The sequence below is a fragment of the Lygodium microphyllum genome, chromosome 14 (assembly GCF_053477565.2).
Source record: "Lygodium microphyllum isolate KBCC chromosome 14, Lygodium_microphyllum_v1.1.10, whole genome shotgun sequence".
In the NCBI taxonomy this organism is placed as follows: Eukaryota; Viridiplantae; Streptophyta; class Polypodiopsida; order Schizaeales; family Lygodiaceae; genus Lygodium; species Lygodium microphyllum.
The window spans coordinates 12,457,545-12,474,547 of record NC_141148.1 but is presented as its reverse complement, the minus strand read 5'-3'; the positions used below and the strand labels follow the sequence as shown (position 1 = coordinate 12,474,547).

Sequence of the window (17,003 nt, the reverse complement as noted above, 5' to 3'; positions counted from 1 at the left end):
GTGGAGGAGATTCTCGCCAAGATGAGAGGGGGATCCACAAGAGGAGAAAGTGGCTTATCGGCATCAACTCCTATGCCTACTAACGAGGAAGTATCAAATGTGGACGTATCTTCAACCGATGCGGGAGAGGCCTCTACCATTGTGGTGGGGGCTCCACATCCGCATTTGGCTCCGATAAAAGACAAAGAGTAGTGGCTCATGCACTACCGGAGAGACAATCCTCTCTCTCTCTCAAGCTCCCGGTCATATGTGTGGTTAGAGAAAGGCAAGGACTTGCGGACATTGAAATTGCACACACGGTGATTGAGTGCAGTTTTGCATTCAATGTCCTGAAGCAAGAGCAATGGAGGAAGATGGTAAAAGCCATTGCCAATGTGGATCCATGTGAAGGATGCACTGGTGTTACATACAATGACATGAGGATGAAAAAGATTGATGAAGAGAAGGAGAGGATTGATAGAGCCCTTGATCCTATTCAGGCCACATGGATAAAATATAATTGCTCCATTCTCACCGACGGATGGAGTGATCGTAAGAAACGGGGCATCATCAACATACTCGTCTCATGTCCACTCAGCACTTACTTTTTATGGGCTGTAGATACCAGTAAGAGGGGGAGGAAAATGATAGGCGCATTTATCTGTCGCCACATTCGACAAGCTATCATTTACGTATACATTGCAATTTACCTTTTAAATTTATTTCACTTTATTTCATTATGATAATATCATGATTGAATGATTCATAATTGAAATTTGATTTATGCATAACTATCTATTTCCCTATTCTAATAATTAATTTGCCTCTAGTATCTATGATCTATCTTGATTCTCTCTTTTCTCCCGAGCTGTAAGGTCCCCAACCCCCGGGCCGCATCTCTCTTTATTCTTGAATCTTGAAAGTTGAAAGTTGAAACGTGAAACTTGAAAGGCTCGAGTTTCAACTCTCTCTAGACTCTTTCTCTCTCTAACCTCCAATTTCCAAGTATTGTTAATAAGTATACTTGTAATTTGTAAATTGTGGTTGAATGTGGGCTCCTCAAATGTGGTGCAAGTTGTTACCGACAATACATCGAATTGTCGATGCATGGGGCGTTTGCTTTTAGCCAAGTTCCCTAAGATTGTGTGGACTCCACGTGCAAGTCATTGTTTGGACTTGCTCATGGAGGACATTGGGAAGCTTAAGTGGGTGAAAAGGGTGGTCTGCAAAGCTACATCCATTGTCACATTCTTCATGGTAAAGGTAAAGGTGCTTGCGATGTGTCATGAGCATAGCACACTGGAGTTGAAGAAGCCTTCTTCAACTCGCTTTGCTTACATGTGGTTATTGCTGGAGCGCCTTTATGAGGTGTGGTCCGCCAGTGGTGTCCACTCTATGGAATGAGTGGGATGAGTATGAGATAGAGGAGGCCAAAGCCATGCAGTGCTTGTGTCTTAATGAGCAGTTTTGGCAAAAAGTCCGTGCCGTTGTCATTGTCGACTCCCTTTTATAGAGTGTTACGTATGAGTGATTGCGAGGGGTCCATCATGGGTCTTCTCGTTTACTTCTTTAAAGCGGCACTGGTGGAGGCACGTGCTTGTACAATGATCATAGAGACACAACGTGCACATGTTTTAGAGATAGCAGAGAGGAGATGGGTGTGGATGCATAAGCCCATTTATGGTTTTACCGCATTGGTACATCCGGCCTACACAATGCAGTGCTGGAGGAGCTAGGATGTTATGCAGATCAAACAGGGCATGTGGCTTTTGCTTCTCCCACTTGTTGGAGAAGAGAGTCACTTGTAAAGCCTTTATTTTGGTGGGAAAACTTTGGATACGCACTGGAGACCTTTTCAGCCCACCATGAGAGTCCTTTCCCAAGATTGCTCTTCAGGTGCATGTGAGAGAAACTGGAGTTCCTATTCTCTCATTCATACAAACATTTGCAATCAGCTTAGTACGCGATAGTTAGAGCGGCTAGTCTATTGCCGCACCAACTTAACACATGATGAGGACTATGATGAGCATGGGTAGTCCGAAGCAGGTAAAGTTTAAACACTTAACCATAACATTTAAAATTTGTTGTTTTAACTTTTAAACTTTGAGCTTTGAAGTTATACTTTACAATTTAGACTTTAGCTTTTACAATGATCAATCTTATGTGCATTACTGCATTGTATAGGTGAATGTTGATACATTTAAGTTGATGGGCGACACTCTTCCGAGTATACATAAGGAGGTAGACGAGGAGGAGATGATTTTTGTAGAGCTCTATAGAGAGCTTATAGCAGCAGATACTCGTGACACTCGCAGTCTCAGCGTGCTCGTGGGAGAGGAGTTCGAGTAGGTGGTAGCAAGGGCATGGTCATTCAACGCCCTCCATCATCGAGGAGAGGTGGTTCGAGTGGCTTGCAGACATATGTAAGGCGGGGCTCTAGTAGCTCACATCATGTGCCTCATGATGACATCCCCCTCTTGCCTACACAGCTGCCACCTAGGAAGCCATCACTTGATGATGATGGTAACCTCATCAGTGAGGATGAGTATGAGTACGTCTCATCATTGGATGCCAAGGAGTCATCTTCAGACTCTCTTGATGAGCACTCAGATGGTTCTGATGATGATGATAGAGATGACTCATCGTAGATTCATAGGTCTTTTTTTTTTTGTATCAAATATACTAGACTGTAGTTGTATCGCATGTTTTGCACAGCCCAGGTAATCAGCCCATGTAATTGCGATAATCACCCTCATGTATTCATCTTATTCTGTAATGAAATGGCTATTTTCACTTTAAACATGTATTCTATGATCTATCATTTAATGATTTATGGTTTTTGTTATTTAAAAAATCATCTTAAATTTTTTTCGCACTAATATCGTACCATACCTTATAAAATCGCAAGGCACCATTTAGTACTGTATTTTATCATACCGTACTATATCGTACTTTTCGTACTTGACAACTATGTGTGTCTTTGCAATGCACACTTGTTGGACTTTTACAACATTGTTGATTACAATGTTGAATCATGAATGCGACAATCCATTGCTGATTACAATGTCTTGAATCTTTATTATTGTTGAAACTTGATTACTATGTCTCTAATTTTACGAATTATGGTTGATATGAGATATCTCTCTAGATTTTAAGACTTAAATGTTGATTTTCTCTCTCTCTCTCTCTCTCTCTCTATATATATATATATATATATATATATATATATATATATATATATATATATATATATATATATATATATATATATATATATATATATATAATGCCATTCCGTCCGTGCCCATTCCTTATTCGTGGTAACTATGATTTAAGTAGATGGTTAGTTAGAACAGACAAATTCTACAATGCTTGATCTCTTGAGATGCTATGTTTTTTAGCATTAGTCATAGTGGGAGCAATATTTGCCTTTGGTAGAGTTTGCATACAATAATACAATCCATAGTTCCATTGGTAATGCTCCATTTGAAGATGTGGAGGATGGCAAGAAATTTCCCTCTATTTTCACACAAAGACAAAATCTTTGAGGTTGATCATTATATGGTAAACATGGAGGCAACCTATGTAAAGGTTAAGTATACTCTTCAAAGGTCTTAAGAGGAGCAAAATAAAACAGTTGATCATCATAGATGTGCTTTGTAGTTGTCAAGGTCAATTATGTGTTGCTGCATTTTAAAAAGCCAAGGTTGGAAAAGGCAAAATGTAGTCCAAAGCTGAGAATGAGATATTATGGGTCTCCATAGTAGCGGATACACAATGCCTTTCATGTGAGCTTGTTGTTGGGAATAAAGGGCCATCGTGCCTTTTATATGTGCACAAGTGTGAACACACCCTTAGCACATTGTACTTTCATATATATATCTCTCTAAAACCTAAAGTGGTACACTCGTCATTGTACCGAAAAACGTGTTCACTCTATACTTTGCTCTCTCGCACTCGCCGTGTCTCTCTCACTGCGCGTAATGACTGTCTGTCTCGATCTCTGTGCCTAATCGATTCCTTCAAACTGGTATCAGAGCGTAAGGTGCTGCAGACGGTTGTCAGGCTGAAGCAGAAGACCAGTGTGGTGATGAGAGCTCAAAGGCGAGCAGGAGTGTCACAGGTGTAAGCCGCAGGTAGTGACTCTTCAACAGGCATGGACCAAGCGTGCGATGGGCTATAGAGCTGACAAACGAGGAGGCTGTTGCTGCGTGGCCAATTGAGCTGCGCGACAGGTGACAGGGAACAACGACCAGGCGAGGTGGCACGTGGGCGAGAGGCCACGCCAACGACGAGGCGTCATGGGATGGAGATCACGGGATGGCAAACAGGCGCCGTGTCCAGCAGCCGTCGCATTGCACGGTTGACGGGTTCGTTGATCCATCCAATTTTTTTTCTTTCCCAAAATTCATCTTTTTTTTTCTCCAAAAATTGCTTCACCCACTGACGGGGCTTCACGTCAGATCTGTGCAAAATTGACTCAGAAATTTGAGGCTTTTCTCGAATTTGGGGATCTCAACACAGAAGTGGACAATCTGACTCAGAAATTGCAAAGTTGGTGCACATTTGCCCGGAAATTTTGGGGTTTTTCACTTTTTTAGTGAATTTCTTTCAATTTCACTGAAATTAGTGCATGCAGGACTTGGAAAATTTGGGGATTTGTCCAGATTTTTTGCACGCAAGATGCAATAGCTATATTTGTCTCAGAAATTGCAGGAATTTGTGACATTTTGTCCCCGACATTTGGGGCTTTTCATGTACATGCACAAATTGGGCTGAAATTGACCCAATTTCTCGACATTGAGGCACATTGGACTGTGTGCAATTTGGGGCTTTTGCAGTTTGGGCAAAATTTGTGCAGCATTTGATCATCTTATGTATATGCCGGTTGAATTCCGTGCAATTTGGACATCAATACTCGGTGAAATTTGGGGGTTTTGCTGAAATTGCTTCATTTTGGCAAAATTGGACAGCCCTATGCATGACAGAGGAAATGCAGATGTGTGTTTGACGCTGTTAAGCACAAAATTTTGGGGCTTTTGACCATTCGTGTCAAATTTTATGCCCGTGGTTACACGTACAACAGAAATTGCAGCTGAAATTTTGAAATTTCTCATGTAAAGTGATGCGCATGCCTTTTGGAACAGATGTAATCAGTTGGATAGTGCTGTAGCACTTGGTTTGGTGCTTCTGAAAACTGAATTACAGATCTGAAATCTGTCCTTCTGCGTGGTCATTTATTGCTGATTAGTACTTGTTTGTACCTTGGTCACTTGGGTGACAATTTGGGCCTGCATTTACTGTTTTTTGGTCACTTTTGAGCTGAAAACCATGGCTGGCAGCAATGACAGCAGTAATTTGATGCATATAAAGAAGCTTGAAGGCGCACATAATTTTGCAGTGTGGCAAAAACAGTGCTACAATATCCTATTACAAAAGAAGCAAGCAAAAGCCGATCAAAACTAAAGGGGCAAAGCATGTGGACATGGATCATGACTATTGGGATGAGTTGAATGAGCTTGCACGCTCAACCATAGCGCTATCGATTTCTGATGCCTTGCTCTTCAACATTGAAGGTTTGGATTCTGCATATGCTATATGGACTAGACTGGAAGAACTGTATGCACAGAAGAGCGCTGCAAGTGTATTGGCTGAAAAAGCTTATGGATTTGCGTATGAAAGAAGGTACAGCAATGTCTACTCACTTGAGTGAGTGTAACTCTATTTTCAGCCAGCTGGTTGCCTTGAAGTTCATGATTGATGAGGAATTTAAGGCTACTTTCTTGCTTTGCACTCTACTAGAGAGTTGGGATACATTCAAGACTGCCATGAGCAATTCTAATGTGATCCTTTTGTATACTGATGTAGAGAGTACTCTATTTATGGAAGAGATGAATTGGCATAACAATGCATCCAACAAGTCTTCCGGTACTTTGCATACTAGGGGAAGATCACAACAAAAGGGCAAATATGATGGCAAGGAACGTAGTAAATCACGTGGCAAAGATGTTGAATGCCATCATTGTGGCAAGAAGGATCACTTTAAACGTGATTGCTACAAATGGAAGAAAGAGAAAGAAAAAGGCAAGAAGACAGATGATTGAAAGCCTCCTTCTTCAACCTATCAGTCAAAGGAGCTGCAATTGTTGTATAATGCTTAATAAATCGGCGATAGAATGAAGATAAACCATGGTTACTACACGTCCTGACATTGCTTTTGCAGTGGGAGTGGTTAGCAGATACATGGCAACCCCTGGCAAGAAGCATTGGGATGCAGTGAAAGGTATTATGAGATACCTCAAAGGCACAAAGGAGTTGTGCATCTGCTTTGGAAAGTAGAAAGCATTTGTTGTTGGCTTTACGGATGCAGACTATGCTGGTCATCTGGACTGCAGGAAGTCCACTTCTGGGTATGTATTTACTTTCACAAGAGGAGCGGTCTCTTGGATCTCCAGGCTACAAAAGTGTGTTGCATTGTCTACTACAGAGGCAGAGTATGTAGCTGCCACTGAGGCATGCAAGGAGGCTTTATGGCTTTCACGTCTGGTGGGAGAGCTTGGCATCATAGAGTTACCTGTTCTCCATTGTGATAGTCAGAGTGATATCATGCTAGCACGGAATCCTGTCTTTCATGCAAAGACAAAGCACATACAGGTGAAGTATCACTTCATTAGAGATGTACTTGACAGTAAGAGCATTGAGCTTGTCAAAGTGCATACAGATGATAATCCTGCAGACCTTCTCACGAAGGGTCTTCTAGCAGAGCGGTTTGCTCATTGCTGATAGATAATGGGAGTTGGATAGACATATTTATTTCAGCTTTGTACACACTTAGACTTAGCTGATTCTTTTCTCCTCTTAAGGCACATTGCCTTTAGGTGGAAGGTTGTTGGGAATAAAGGACCATTGTGCCTTTTATATGTGCACGGGTGTAAACACGGCCTTAGCACATTGTACTTTCATATATATATATCTATCTAAAACCTAAAGTGATACACTCGTCATTGTACCGAAAAACGTCTTCACTCTATACTCTGCTCTCTCGCACTCTCCCCATCTCTCTCACTGCTCGTAATGATTGTCTGCCTCGATCTGCGTGCCTAATCGATTCCTTCACTTGTTGAGGTCTTTTCATGGTGATGTACTTGAGGATGTATCTGCTGAAATTCAACTAGAGATTGGGAAGTTGGATGAGATATTGGTACCCAAGCAGAGTTGGCACATAAAGAGAGGAAGATTGGAGATAAAGATTCCAAAGTTACTTGGTGAAGTTTCAAAATTATTCACTGATAGATGCTAAGTGGATAGAAAAGGATGACTTGGCAGACCATCCTTAGTTGTTATAGCTTTACCTCGACGATTTTGAATTAGACCGAGTTTGGATTAGATTCAGTCAGTTTTAGCAAAGCAAGGGTTCAGAGCATTGCCTAATGCTTGAGGGGTAGTCAACACTTTGACTTTTGCAATGAAAGATAGCTCTTGTGTATTGTGGATCTTGGATGTATTCAGCATGCAACCAAGGCATTACGTTGAGAGTATGTTTGCCATGAGGTCACTATTCAATCATTGCAGTTTGATATACAGATTGATATGGTTTCCACTAAAGCTGTAAAACTATACATTTGCATCAGTAAGCATCAATACGCATCATTGTATGATTATCAAAGATTTTAGTGGATGATAATTAGTTGTCAGTGGTATTCAAAATTTTTTTGGACACCAATGTGTTTATTAATGCCATTGAAAGTTTGACCATGCTTAATTCTCAATTTCAGCTTTACTATGGTTGTTTGACAAGAACGGTTGACATGCTAATGAGAGATGCATTCTATGGGTTTTTTGTAGAAATTTTGGATTCTTTGCGAGTCTTATGTTATAGTGATATTGGTTGGAAAATTTTTAGTAAGTGTCTGGTATTACATGGTCAAGTAGCAATGGTCAATGTTGTTTTTGTGAAGAAACTACTAGGGTTTCCACTAAGGAAACACAGAGTGTACGACTAAGACAAAAACACACAGACATAGACAATGATGTACAAAACTCAAACCCTAAACTTAAAACACAAATCTCAAAACTCGAAATGCAAAAACACAAACACAAACAAAGAGAGTAGGAGAACTTTGAAGCAAATGCATGAATACTATAAATGAATGTATGAGTGTACAAAATGCTCAATAGGGAACGTCCCATTCAACATGGATGCGATTTGAAACGGATTTCGGTCCGAACCAGCGTTTAGGCATCTCGGGGGGCCATTCCGTGTCACTATGGCTGAAGGGCAGATTATTGGAGTGTGACATCTACCGGAGACAGATCTCAAGTGCTGTAATCACTAGTCGGAGATGTTGGACTCTAAAATCTACTAAACACAGCAATGTACTACTAGAGAAGGCTAAAACTTGATCATCCAAGGTAGAGTACCATCAAGTGATAAGAGGAGAGATGTTTGTTGATATAGGCAGTGTGCTACACAATAGAAACGTGGATATTGCAGTAGCCATCTAGTAGGAGAGATGGGAGTAGCTTGTTGCTTGGCACTAGATGCTGAAAATGCAGATTGATTAGGTGCTATTATGACACAGCAAATGGAGACCTCCAAAGAACACGGCAATGGTTGGAAACATACACCTAGGATTGATGAGTTGCAATCGGTGATGGTTGGACAATAGATGGTAGGTGGCTAGACTATGTCTCACATTTATTATATTCACTGACATTGAACTCTAGCTTCCTACTAATGCGCCGCTGCCCTTGCCCCCACCATCGAATCCCATCAATCAGCGCCACCGCTAACTGACCATTGCGCCCCCTTTGGTTCCTCTCACTTGCCCCTCTAACCCCCTCTTTTTCTCATTAGAATGTTGCTCTTATACCTCCACTCACGCCGCCTCCTGAGCCTCCTCTCACCAACAACCCATTCGCCCCCCTTGTGGCTCCCGAAGCGTCTACCTACAGTTCTTCCATGCTATATCCCCCCCGCGCTACCCCCAAGCGGACAATTCAAGCCCACCACCCTCTGCGACTTCAGTTTGGCCCCCCCCCAAGCCCCCGGTGCCTTGCACCTTGCAGCTCTAGGCTCCCCACCCGTGTGGCTCCAAGCTAGTGCAATCGCCCGTGGCGCCCGGCGCCTCTACCACTGCTAGAAGATAGTCTGCCTTGTCCTCGCTATCATCCTCCCCTTGTACATTGCTCCCTCCACTTGCAACAACACTCCCCCCCTGTCAGTACAACAATGTGTTTGGTAGGTTCTCGGTAGGGACGTGCAATGGAAACCTCTTGTCAGACGTCAATGCATTCTGCGAGTGTCCCCTAGTTAAATACCTTGCGCGTCGTCCTATCTGAGGAACAGCTCTCAGTAGTCTATGCCACAGAGCTGGAACTAAAAGAAACAATGTTCTTTGGTGATGTCGTAGAACACTCCCCATCCAGGGCTTAGTGGCACGGCGCAGATCGTGGAGTCGATTCTCATGGGGTAAGGGATCTTCATGGTACGAGTCACTCGGCAAACGTAGCCCGTGAGCTAGTGACCAGTTTTTCCTATGCTTCCACGAAGGGGGTCATTTACATGGTCCCTTGGTACAATGGCTTCATAGTGGAGGCATTCGTGCTCCGCAATAGTTTCCTTAGACACCCGGTCACCTTACTCTTCCTCGGACTAGTGATTGAGTACTGCCAGCTCGTGGAAGACCTTGGACGATTCTTTAGCACTGTCCTTCCCGTCTCTTTTGCGGATATAGTGATAGCCGCAGGAGTCCCAAAGGTACGGGTGGCAATGAAAGAGACAAAGAATATACTACAGTTTCTAGAGATTGAGGCAAGCGGACATTTCTTCAAGCAGTAGGTTATTGTGATTGGGCAGCCAGGACAATGCCTGCGTTGCCATGACTTTGGGCATCTGGCAGTAGAGTACATGCGCTTCGGAGCTAAGGCGGCTTTGCCGACAAGCCCATAAGTGGACGCAGATGGCTTTACACGGGTCGAGAGATGACAGAGAGGGAGATGGCAGAGGGTGCTACAACTAGCCCCTTAGACACAACCACGACAGCAGGGGGGGACAAGAGGGCGAGCGTCCCTCCCCCCCCTTCTCAGCAGAGCACCACGCGGCCCTCCCCTCCTCGTCCCACCTGGCAAGACCACAGGCATACGCATCCACCCCCCATTAAGGTGTCACAGGCCACCTCACCCAAGGACCCATATACCCCTTCCCCCCCCCACACACCCCCCCACCCACAAAACACCCGTCGTGTGCCTCCAACCACCCCACCATCCTTCGATCCTCCCTCTCCCCAACACCACCCCCGCCAACCAGCCCCCTTGATCCCCATGTAGCACAGGTGATCCCTCCTCTTTCCCCCCCCCCCACATCCCCGCCTTCCCCACAGGAGGTGAGGAGCCCCATACACTCACATCCTCCACTCACCAGTAGTCTAGTCTTCCTCCCCCTTCCCATAGAGCCACCAGCTCATTCGTCCATGCGGGCTGTCACACTTTTGCGAGACAAGTGCAACTACTACCACAGGAGTTTTTTCACAGTGGGCCGTGATCTTATATGAGAGTTGTGAAGCACGGAGAGTTCCCACTTTCCTTGGAGGTGGGAATCTTCGTGGTATGCAAGTCAAGGAGCGGCAAGGTCCATCTACTAGTACTACCGGATGGACCAAACTACGCCTTCTTCCTTCAGACCTCACACATAGGAGACTGGACAATGACTTAGATAGAGGAGGAGGTGAAGAGCCAGGTAGGAGACCACATGTCTCAGTGGATGGGAGAAGATGGATTGATACTATTCTCCCAACAGTGGCTAGGTTGCATGATGGACATTAACTAGTGGGCTGGGGCAAGGTCCCACATCTGAGCATTATCTTTCGAGTGCCTCCACAGTAGTGGAGAGCTCCGATGTATATGATCGAGTGGCCTGTAGCGCAGGCGACTTGTGTCTACCACTGTACGGAGTCTCGCCTCTTAGCCTGGTTGATAGATGCCCTGGTGGTACCACCAGGCGCATCCATCACCCCCATGGTTCTCTCGAGGGCTACCATGGGGAAATGAAGCTCATCGTCTAGGCCGACAGCGAAGCATATCCACATGCTTCATAGCTCCTCTTCTTCGTGAGCAGCTTCCACACCAAATAGGTTTCCCTATAAGTTTACATCTTGCATCCTAGAATGTGAATAGCCTCCACTATAGTGGAGCATGTGGTTCCAGGAAGCTGATTGTTCAACAGGAGCTGTAGCCTATCCTAGTAGTTCACACAATTACTGGGAGCATGCCATCAATGCCCACGGCACGAGTGGAGGCGTATGCTCCTCTATTGGCCCAAGCCTCACCGCCTGTGTACGAGACCACGGGACGATCGTGGCAGGGAGGGTTCTATGGATTAGATTGGATTTTGGGGACTCGGGCCTTGGAGTCCTCAATGTCTATACCCCTATTAAGGTTAGGGCACACTGCAGGTTCTGGGTGGAGATTGCTGTAGGACTCCCAGAGGTGGACTCCTAGATTGTTGGAGGAGACTTCAACAACCTGGAGGTCTTAAAGGACCAGCAGGGCAGAGGCAGAAACTACCGAGGCATGGTTGAGGAGGAGCAAGAGGCATGGGAGGCCTTCCTACTAGCAGTAGGAGCGCGTGATGCTTGGAGAGACCGAGCTATCCACAGGAGAGAGAGGTCGGTGGACTTCTCTTGGGGATACAGGCGGCTAGGTGGAGTCTTGTTGGAGTGGTTAGACATGTTCTATGTGGGAGAGTGGGGACGCTCTCGCGGAGGTCAGGTAGGGCAGTTGGTGGGCATCACATTGTCCGATCATTGCCCGATTCTCTTGACACTTGATGATTGATCCCCCAACATCTGCCCTAGACACACGATCCTGTCGGATCATTGACTCGATCTATAGGAGGGAGGAAGATGAAGAGAGAGATTGAGCAGATTTGGTCTAGGAAGTGGGGCAGGAGTGGTCGGATTGCAAAGGAGGTTGCAAAGATCCTAGCCAAGTTGAGCAGTATCTGCTAGAAGGCAGCCCTACAAGCCAGGTAGCAGAGCTAGAAGAAGGAGAGAGCACTCTGGCAGGACCTAGTAGCCACGCAAAGATTACTATAGGAGGCACCAGGGGATCCCATCCTCCACTCACAAGAGGTGCACACACGAGTAGCCATTGTTGGTGTAGAGGACAGGCGCTCCAAGCTCTCATTCCGCACCTCAACAACCTTCTGGGCACGGAAGGGGGATATGATGTGCAGGGAGTTTTTCCAGTTGCACCAGCCCCGCACCAGGAGAGCAAATAAGTAGCTTTCAAGATCAATATGGCAGAACTCGTTCTAGCCCAGATGAGGTGATGGAGATTGCCACCAACTACTACTGACGCCTTTTGCAGCAGGAGACAGCCTCAACTAGAGGACAGTGATGTAGATATCAGGTTTGGTATACATCTCATCCCTCGTCACAGAGATGGGATGCTCTCTTCTAGTCCCCTTCATAGAGAAGGAACTATTGGAGGCTTTCCATACACAAGACGGGCAGAAATGCTCGGGAGAGGATGGCCTCTCTAAGGCCTTCTTCAGTACCTACTGGGAGGTGGTGAAGGACCCATTATTGCTAGCCTTCTAGGAGATTTTCACTTTAGGACGGATGCCAGGGAGTTTTTCGGCAGGTTTGGAGTTTTTCGGCAGAAATGCTCGGGAGAGGATGGCCTCTCTAAGGCCTTCTTCAGTACCGACTGGGAGGTGGTGAAGGACCCATTATTGCTGGCCTTCCAGGAGATTTTCACTTTAGGACGGATGCCAGGGAGTTTTTCAGCAGGTCTTATCAATCTCCTCCCTAAAGGGGGAGATTGGTTGGAGCTATCCCAGTGGAGACTGATCACCTTGTTGTCAATGGCCTCTAAGGCACTAGCAAAGATGATTGGTAGGCAACTCTACCCCATGCTTCCAGACATTATTCGTGACACACAGACAGGCTTTGTCCAAGATAGGCTGTCAGTGGCCTATAAGGCACTAGCAAAGATGATTGGTAGGCGACTCTGCCGCGTGCTTCCAAACATTATTCGTGACACACAGATAGGCTTTGTCCAAGATAGGAGCATCCTAGACAATGTCTTCACCTTCTTTGAGGCAACAGAGTGGGCCCAGCATAGTGGTCAGGGATCAACTGTACTACTCCTGGATTTCAAGAAAGCCTATGACAGGGTGGATTGGGACTTCTTAGAGGGCACCATGGTGAGGTTGGGCTTCCCGGAGGCATGAATCTGCTGGGTCTCCGCACTTTACAAATCGGCTACCAGCAGGGTTCTCATAGGTGGCAGGTGAGGGGAGGAGTTTCGATTGGAGAGATCGGTTTGGCAGGGCTGCTCCCTGGCCCCGTATCTGTTCTTACTCTTTGTAGAGGCAATGTCTCACTTCCTCAAGTCACATGTGAGCGGGTTATGTGGCCTTTGACTTCCAGTGAGAGAGGAGACGGAGCTGTTAGACTCAGAGCGACCCTGTGACACAAGCTCATCCCAAATCTCCTCCATCTTGTTGATGTTTATCCTTCACGGTAAGAGAGTTAACCATAGAAAGCTCGTAATCATATTTCGAGGGTCATACGATGTGCAAAAGTTTGAACCTGTTAAAGAGATGCAAGCCAGGTCTAGACTTTTGCTGCAGAGCAGATCCTGTGAACATGGACAACTATAGAGTCATGGACAATCATAGAGATTGAGAGTTGAGGTGGTCCCAAAGAGTAGCCTCATCAGCTATGGATCCTATGTGGGGGTCCACTATGGGATGTGAGGTTGCAATGGGATTGAACTTCTGCTTCTCAGGAAGTGAAGGTTAAACAGGCATGCGTATAGATGGTGCCATAACACCAATGCAAGGGCCCTTGGTGCCATTGAGGATGGAAACTTGAAGGGATGGTTGGTGTGAAGGAGCCCAGTCATGATTTGAACCTCGATCTGATACCTGATCTCCTGGGTTCCACGATCATCTTAGTCTCCAAATTGATTCTCTCAATCTTGGTAATTGTAACACTGGTCTTCATGATCCTAGTTGTCACTTTGTTGGTCCACATGGTCTCTGTCATACTGTCAGTCCACCCTTTCTTGCCAATGATTCTGGTCAGCCTTGGATGTTCTTTAAAAACCTGCCAAAAACACAAAAAGATGCCTGTGTTTTGGTGTTGAGGGCTTTGTGTAGCAGCTATATTGGGCCTGATGTAGACCTCTGTCCTCATTTTTTGAAGTCTCTCTGTAATCACTTTCAGGGCATACTCAAAACAGATAAGTTGAATCTTAAGTTTGTTTGATTTAACTTAGGGCCACGGTGCCTGAAAACACCCTTGTAGTTTTTGTGTTCCAAGCAGTAACCAAGTGAAGCTGCAGAATGACCATCTTTTTACGAGGAGCGGGAGGATTCTCCAAGTCAGCATCAAAACCATACTCCTATGATAGTCGATCTCCTTCATTATCTGCAGTTATTAAATTGCCTATTCAACCTCCAAAGTCTGCAGCACTGATAATTCATGAAGATCAAATTCAACCAAATCAAGTAGGCCTTTGTTGATTGTGCAGCATTTTGTTTTTGAGCAATCTTGAGGTCTTGCTATTAGGCTGTACTGAAAGGTGACACTCGGCTTAGGCTTTGCTGTATCGACTGTCGGGGGATTACAATCCTTTGCATTCAGATCCTGAAGTTGCTGAAATAGCCGGGTCTCTCTCTCTCTCTCTCTCTCTCTCTCTGTGTATGTGTGCTACACACATGCACACAAGTGCATGCATGCCTGTCTTATATTACAGTTACTTCCTATGTACATAATGCATCTACTAGCATTTAACTGGTTTCTCACTTCCACAGGTTTCCACGCCCTATATTGCATGGACTTTGTACTCTTGGTTTTGCTGTTCGTGCTGTTGTACGGCACTTTTGTGGAGGAGACCCCTCATCAGTTCAAGCTATTCAGGGACGCTTTTTACTTCATGTTTATCCTGGTGAAACTCTTGTCACAAAGATGTGGAAAGATGACTCCTCTACAAGGTGGGCATGTTATGTGCAATTTATGATGTTTTTGTGAAGGTAGTTGTAGATAAACAAGCACATCCATGCAAGGAAATCCTCTTGTGCACACATTGCAAAAGTAGTCATAGATAGTCATTGGTATTGTCAAGGTAGTGACACAATATGCACATCCATGTGAGGACATCTCTTGTGCACACCTTGAAAAAATGAACACTTCCTATTGTACATAACATTTACCATGTATAATGAAGGTACATTTAGCATTAAAGATGGAACTACAGCAGCAAGTAATGCAACTTTTTTTTCCTTTTTCAGAATTATTTTTCTGTGCAATGTAATGGAAAGATCACGACCAGTGCTCTCAGGCTTCGTCTTGCTACGTCCATCTGCATCACTATAATATTCAGTATTACTTCCTCTCTCAGAGGTAACCAGTAGTGACCAGTGCTGCTGCTCCATCTTATGCTATGCTACTATACTAGTATGTACTTCTTCAGAGCAGATAAGTGGCCATTTTAAACTGAGTGCATTAGCTGCTGAGACATTTGATTACTCTGCTCTTGTAAATAACTGCAGTTTGTCATGGATTGCTATCACTGTATGCTCTTTTATAGAGAATAACTGCAAAAGGAGTACACATTTCCAATCCATTTGTGAATTCTGGAGTGTTGGGGTTCATTTGTTATTGCTTTTTACAGACATATTTGACAACAGATAGCTGCATTCTCTGTACAGAATCTTTATAAGATACACTAGACTTCTTCAAAACTCTCATGAGGTTTGGTGTTCCCAATTGTGGCCTCACAAATTGCTAAACCAAAAGAAATGACTACGTGCTGGGAAAATTTTATGAGATAGCTATATGAATTGTGCAAGTAAGTTGGCACCCTCTGCTTTCCTAGCTTCCATGCTAACTGGAGACTTCCGAAAGCGGTTAAGAGGCTTCAGAATGGAGGGGCTAAGGCACATCTTGATTGAAAGAGGAATCTAAGCAATGGCTAATGAGGCTAAGGCATATTTGGAGTCAAAGAGGAATCCAAGCAATGGCTTTAGCATGATTGATTTCCCCTCTAACAAGGTTCTTCTCATTGGCAAATCTAGAGATGTCATGGATCCAAAGAACTATAGAAGAGCTACGGTGTCCATGCCCAATGGACGGGACTCCTAGTCCAATCTGTCCTGCCCCATGCAGTCAGTTTGATCCTGTTCGATCAAGTCCCATGGCATCCAGTGACAATTGGCACCCACAGAGCAAAAAGTGGCCGATGAACCAGATCCAGCCCTTTGTGGGTGGGTTTGGATTGTTTTACCCACACACATACATACCCCCCAACCTCTCTCTCTCTCTCTCTCTCTCTCTCTCTCTCTGTGTAATGGGTGGTTGTGTTAATCACATAAGAAGTACAACGGTCACGGTAGTACAAGAGTCGTGGCAGTGCACCAGAACAGACTGTCATATGCCAAGGGACTAAATCCTCCTTTGGAGAAGACCAATGTGCTGAATTAGAACCAGCCCTCCAAATGTCAGACAGCATGGACCAAGTATTCCTAGCCAATGGACAAGATATAAATCTATGGCAGGAAGATTCTATAGTGGTAATGCAAAAGAACCAATTACCATTCAAAATACAGCACGTGAAGAGGATAGAGGTGAGGGGCAGGCCATAACAATTGATTTCCACCATGCTTTGCTTTTGTATATGCCCCAAACAACATTGGCGTTGGCTACCAAACAAGAGGGTTTTCTCAAAAAAGTCCAAAAGGTTATGGTTGTGCCTTGTGCCAATATGATAAAGCTCCTCAATGGACTTTGAGGGTTGTGGCTAGGTTTTCTATCAATGAGAATTTTAAAGCTTAATTTTTTTGTCTTCTGACTAGAGGGATGTAAATACTTACCTTCCTTAATATGATTCCTATTGCATTACAAAAAAAAAGGCCTAAATAGTAGTGTTATACTTGTGGATAGTTGAACATCATAAGTAGAGTCCACCGATGGGATGGCAACATTGCATTATAACATTGTCAAATACTAATA

General features: G+C 44.6%; 1 protein-coding gene across 2 annotated transcripts in view; it reads left to right on the top strand.

The window, feature by feature from the left end:
• Positions 1–15,653, top strand: part of ECH2 (enoyl-CoA hydratase 2) — a 118,743-nt gene extending 103,090 nt beyond the window's left edge. For both annotated transcript variants that reach the window (XM_087692369.1, XM_087692368.1), the window contains 4 exons: positions 14,335–14,500; positions 14,591–14,661; positions 14,807–14,986; positions 15,284–15,653. In XM_087692369.1, the coding sequence (XP_087548495.1) occupies positions 14,335–14,500; positions 14,591–14,661; positions 14,807–14,986; positions 15,284–15,368 (502 nt within the window). In that variant the 3' untranslated portion in view covers positions 15,369–15,653. The remainder of the gene's footprint in view (positions 1–14,334; positions 14,501–14,590; positions 14,662–14,806; positions 14,987–15,283) is intronic.
• The last annotated feature ends 1,350 nt before the right edge of the window (positions 15,654–17,003 follow it).